Genomic DNA, 6,000 nt, shown 5'->3' on the forward strand with positions numbered 1-6,000 from the left:
CTTTGGTTCTGACCTCCATTGTACTTTGGGTCTGACCTCCATTGTACTTTGGTTCTGACCTCCATCGTACTTTGGTTCTGACCTCCATCGTACTTTGGTTCTGACTTTGGTTCTGACCTCCATCGTACTTTGGTTCTGACCTCCATCGTACTTTGGTTCTGACCTCCATCGTACTTTGGTTCTGACCTCCATCGTACTTTGGTTCTGCACTCCATCGTACTTTGGTTCTGCACTCTTTAGTTCTTCCCTCTTTAGTTCTACCTTCTTTAGTTCTGCCCTCTTTAGTTCTGCCCTCTTTAGTTCTACCTTCTTTAGTTCTGCCCTCTTTAGTTCTGCCCTCTTTAGTTCTGCCCTCCATTGTAGTTTGGTTCTGCCCTCTTTAGTTCTGCCCTCCATTGTAGTTTGGTTCTGCCCCCTTTAGTTCTGCTCTCCATTATAGTTTGGTTCTGCCCTCTTTAGTTCTGCCCTCCATTGTAGTTTGGTTCTGCCCTCTTTAGTTCTGCCCTCCATTATAGTTTGGTTCTGCCCTCTTTAGTTCTGCCCTCCATTGTAGTTTGGTTCTGAGCTGTCAATCACAACAGAGTCAAGGGAGCTGTCGAGATTAACTTTACGCTTGGTAGAATAATTCCTTACAACTAGAATTTGAGTGTGTGCTTAACCTCTTAAGCCCTAGCCACATTTTCAGAGAATTGGCCTAAAACTACATACCTAAGTAAAGGGAAGATTTCTCCACTTCTACAAGGTCCATTTGCATGTTCTCTGTATCTAGGGACGTCCATGGACCTCAGGGAATGTATTCCCAGTGTCAGAAATATTGTATCTGCTATATATGCGTGAGTAAATCGTAATGAACCAAAGGAGAATATAAATTATTATTATTATTTGATTTTTTTCCCATCTTTGGCGGTGAATAACACCATGCTAACATTGACCAGACAATTGAATCTAAAAAATCTAAGCCAATGAATAAAGGGCAGATGATCTCTCACTGCCTATCTATCTACACGTTGGGTTGTGGTGTCATTAGGGGTCATGTGGTAGGGTATGTAGCATCTATCTATCTACATGTTGGGTTGTGGTGTCATTAGGGGCCATGTGGTAGGGCAGGGGTCGGCAATAGGCGGCCCGCGGGCCGAAATTGGCCCGCCAGCAATAATTTCTGGCCCTGTCAGTTTATTTTGAGAATATGATATTTATTTTATTTTCATCATATTATTTTTATTATATGCATACTTTATGTTTTATCCATGTTGAGAGTGAATAACAGGTATAGGCAGTGAGGTGCAATGTACCGTATATAGGCTTGCTCAAAGTGAGGTGGACAGCTTTTGGTGCTGAAATGGGAAACAGGAGTCCATGAAATAAAAACACCAGTTCAGTAAGTCATTCAAGCTTTATCTTTACTCATGGCTGATGGCACCACACATGCATGTGAACAGTAATGCAATTAAAAACAATGCAAAAACAATGCAAGTAACTTTAAACAAAAAGAGTGCTTGAAGAAGCTCCTGAAATTTGAATTACGAGCCATTTCCAGTGCAGCCTCATCTAACAAGGTTAACTATCATAATCGATCGTCCCACTATATTCCTTTATCCGTAATTGATCAGTCTCCCCAGTTAGTAGCTAGATTAATATATTTAGCGAAAGTGTCAATAATCGATCGCGGGGGATTCCCCAATCTGGATGCGTCAGCCCCAGTCTCCTCCGTAGACCAGACCGTCTCATTTAACAAGACGAGGCTTGTTTGAGATTCAATAAGTATAATAATAAGTAAGACAAAGGATAAGTTTAACGAATTCCATATAAATCGATAGTTTTAACATTAAACATTCAACATTAAACCGGTCCGTGGCCGTCAGATAGACCGTTGCGCGCACGTAATGTAGGATAGACCGATAGAGAGGCGCTTTATAATACAATGGAAAAAAGACAAAGGTATAATGTTCAGTGCATGTATATGTATATGTATATGAGCAACGTCAGAAGGATACGTTCCTTCCTGACAAAAGAAGCCACCCAACTCCTCGTCCAATCAACAGTCATCTCCCGCCTCGACTACTGCAACGCACTGCTCGCTGGCCTCCCGGCCACTGCCACCAAGCCTCTTCAACTCATTCAAAACGCAGCCGCCCGCCTGATCTCAAACCTACCGAAGTCGGCCCATGTCACCCCACTTCTTAGGGACCTGCACTGGCTCCCCATTGCTGCACGTATCCGCTTCAAGGCCCTCGACCTAGCATACCGTGCGGCAAAGGGAACCGTTCCCGCCTACCTCCGGTCAATGGTCTCTAACTACACACCCTCAAGACCCCTACGCTCTGCATCTTCTGGCCGCCTCAGACCTACTCCTATCCAAGCTCCCGGAGGGTCATCAAAGAGAAGCCGCCTATTTTCAGTCCTTGCCCCACAATGGTGGAATGAACTACCCATCCCAGTTAGGACAGCCGAATCCCGTCCAATCTTTCGCCGTCGACTAAAGACTCACTTCTTCAACCATTATCTGAAATGAAAAAAAAAATAAATAAAAAAAAAAATATATATATATATCTAACCCTGACTAACATTACTGTCCTAATAAACTAACCTACACTGTAACACGCAACACTTTGATGAACATTGTTACTCAGCTGATAGAGTTGTACCCTTCTTGCTGTCTTGTCGTACAGAACTTGTAAGTCGCTTTGGATAAAAGCGTCAGCTAAATGACTAAATGTAAATGTCGCTTACAGTTTATTATGCCACCTATGTAGCTCGTTTATTTTGACAGAGTTAAAAAAAAATTCACTATCATTATATTAAATTAGCCATTGTTTTTGGTTCTGGCCCGCCATTCAATGGCTTGGGGGAAAATTGGCCCGCCGCCAAACCTAATTACCGACCCCTGATCTACTGTATCTACACGTTGGGTTGTGGTGTCATTAGGGGTCATGTGGTAGGGTATGTAGCATCTATCTACTGTATCTACATGTTGGGTTGTGGTGTCATTAGGGGTCATGTGGTAGGGTATGTAGCATCTATCTACTGTATCTACATGTTGGGTTGTGGTGTCATTAGGGGTCATGTGGTAGGGTATGTAGCATCTATCTACTGTATCTACATGTTGGGTTGTGGTGTCATTGGGGGTCATGTGGTAGGGTATGTAGCATCATTGTCAATACCTGGAGCTCCCATCAAAGGGATGCGGGTCTGTTGAAGTTGGCGGCGCTGTTTGGGGGCCGTTATGGGCCACGTAATACAGTTGTAGTGTGTAATTTCATAGGAAGTATTTATAGGCATGTCAGACTTTCTTTTGGCAATGGGAGTGGGTTTCTTCATTGAGCACTTATCCTTATCACTAGGGCACACGTATCTTGTGTTTTATTATAAATAAATACATTGATCTTCATACTGAAACGAGAGGTGGACGGACAGCTCCCCTCCTGGGTACAGACTGCAGCACCCTAACCCCACAGACAGACTGCAGCACCCTAACCCCACAGACAGACTGCACCCCACCCCACAGATGCCTTGCTCACAGGCTACAACACACCCCAGATGCCTTGCATAGTATTACACTTATATGGTTAATGTGACTGAACGCAGTCCACCATAATGTGGGAAACGGGGAGGCAAGGTAAAGATCATGATTGACAGGCCTATAGGCCGGCTTTATGGTTTATTGTACTCTTGAGGTGTGTGGAAAGAGAACCGAAATTATGCAATCAATCAAGTCATGCACAGGAATCTGTCTTCGGGTTGCGTGGCGGTGTATTCTCTGACTGACGCACGCTGTACCAGGGCAGCGGTTAAGTATGTCAGAATAGTAGTAATAGTAAGAGAAGTAACCACTTCTTGTACTCAAGGTAAAGTAGAATAAAACACTAAAAAAGTACTAATTAATTAAAAACTAGTAAGTAATTTGTTTCTTGTTGTTCCAACAGTGTCCCTCCAAATTGAACGCAGAATAAATGTTTCCGTGTTGATTCTTAGAATGAGCATGGTCACGGCGGTTAGGTGGCCGAGCGGAGATTGCGTTCGTCACCAGCCCCGGAGCTGTGAGCTGGATTCGCCTGTTCGAATCCAGCTCACAGCTCCGGGGTTGTCACCAGCTTGGCTGGCCGTCTGCACTAATACAATTGGCTGTATTAGAGGGTGGGAGAAGCTGGCGGGGTGGGTCCGGGTCGTTGTAAACAGCGACTCCTACAGTTCGGTCGGGGCGCCTGCTAAGCGCGGATAGGACTCGAGGGGGATAGTGTGGTCCTCCCACACGCTACGCCCTCTCGATGAGAATCCGCGCTGCCAGGTGAAAAGAAGCGGTGATTGGCTGGACGTGTGTCGGAGGAAGCACGTGGTAGCCTCCACTCTCCCAGATGATCTGACTGTGGGGGGTAAGTGCGCAGCGACCAGGAAGGGACTGGGAATTGGCATACGACTAACATTGGGATGGGAGAAAATCGGAGGAAAATGGAGGGGGAAAAAGACCAATAATAAAAAAAAAAAAAAAAAAATGAGCATGGTCACTATAGCTGAAAGGTATTTCCTCTCCTCGGCTACATGGTCTGCAGGTCATTCACTCAGTAATCCACCCCATTGTCAGGGGATCAAAGGAATGGCAGCCGGCTGCCTGGAAGTGTTTATTCCCAACAAGTTGTGACCTGAGAGGATCCAGGGCAGGATAGTAACTTCTATTCTGTCAGCCAACCACTGTGTCTCCTCCTCCTCCCCTCCTCCTGTCCTTCTCCTCTCCTCTCTCCTCTCTCTCCTCCTCTCCTTCTCCTCTCCTTCTCCCCTTCCCTCCTCTCCCTCTCTCCTCTCCTCTCCTCTCCTCTCCTCTCCTCTCCTCTCCTCTCCCTCCCTCTCCTCTCCTCTCCTCTCCTCTCCTCTCCTCTCCTCTCCTCTCCTCTCTCTCTCTCTCCTCCCTCTCCTCTCCTCTCCTCTCCCTCCCCTCCCCCTCCTCCTCCTCCTCTCCTCTCCTCTCCTCTCCTCTCCTCTCCCTCCCTCTCCCTCCTCCTCTCCTCTCCTCTCCTCTCCTCTCCTCTCCTTTTCCTCTCCTCTCATTTTCCTCTCCTCTCCCCTTCTCTTATCTGCACTGCTCTCCCCAGTTATCCTCCTCTCCTCTCCTCTCCTCTCCTCTCCTCTCCTCTCCTCTCCTCTCCTCTCCTCTCCTCTCCTCTCCTCTCCTCTCCTCTCCTCTCCTCTCCTCTCCTCTTCTCTCCTCTCCCCTTCTCTTCTCTCCTCTGCTCTCCTTCTCATCTCTCCTCCTCTCGGTTGAAAATAACCCATATCTCTCTCCTTTCCCACCTCCCTGTCTCCCTCTCAGTCAACGAGCCCCCTGCCTTCATATCTCTCTCCTGTCCCACCTCCCTGTCTCCCTCTCAGTCAACGAGCCCCCTGCCTTCATATCTCTCTCCTGTCCCACCTCCCTGTCTCCCTCTCAGTCAACGAGCCCCCTGCCTTCATATCTCTCTCCTGTCCCACCTCCCTGTCTCCCTCTCAGTCAACGAGCCCCCTGCCTTCATATCTCTCTCCTGTCCCACCTCCCTGTCTCCCTCTCAGTCAACGAGCCCCCTGCCTTCATATCTCTCTCCTGTCCCACCTCCCTGTCTCCCTCTCTCAGTCAACGAGCCCCCTGCCTTCATATCTCTCTCCTGTCCCACCTCCCTGTCTCCCTCTCAGTCAACGAGCCCCCTGCCTTCATATCTCTCTCCTGTCCCACCTCCCTGTCTCCCTCTCAGTCAACGAGCCCCCTGCCTTCATATCTCTCTCCACCTCCCTGTCTCCCTCTCAGTCAACGAGCCCCCTGCCTTCATATCTCTCTCCTGTCCCACCTCCCTGTCTCCCTCTCAGTCAACGAGCCCCCTGCCTTCATATCTCTCTCCTGTCCCACCTCCCTGTCTCCCTCTCAGTCAACGAGCCCCCTGCCTTCATATCTCTCTCCTGTCCCACCTCCCTGTCTCCCTCTCAGTCAACGAGCCCCCTGCCTTCCACCGCCCCCCGGGTCGCCTGCGGACCTTCTCT

The 6,000-nt window shown here is 48.1% G+C and overlaps 1 protein-coding gene across 1 annotated transcript in view; it reads left to right on the top strand.

Annotated features, from left to right (window-relative positions):
• LOC311236995 (von Willebrand factor D and EGF domain-containing protein-like) overlaps positions 1 to 6,000 on the top strand; it is a gene marked incomplete at its 3' end in the record, with an annotated part of 171,117 nt that overhangs the window by 72,760 nt on the left and 92,357 nt on the right. The window contains 1 exon segment of the mRNA XM_084324804.1: positions 5,948 to 6,000. This exon segment is cut by the window's right edge and continues 207 nt beyond it. Coding sequence (XP_084180930.1) covers positions 5,948 to 6,000 — 53 coding nt within the window.

The sequence above is a fragment of the Notolepis coatsorum genome (genome assembly GCF_963971535.1).
Source record: "Notolepis coatsorum genome assembly, chromosome: 1".
Classification (NCBI taxonomy): Eukaryota; Metazoa; Chordata; class Actinopteri; order Aulopiformes; family Paralepididae; genus Notolepis; species Notolepis coatsorum.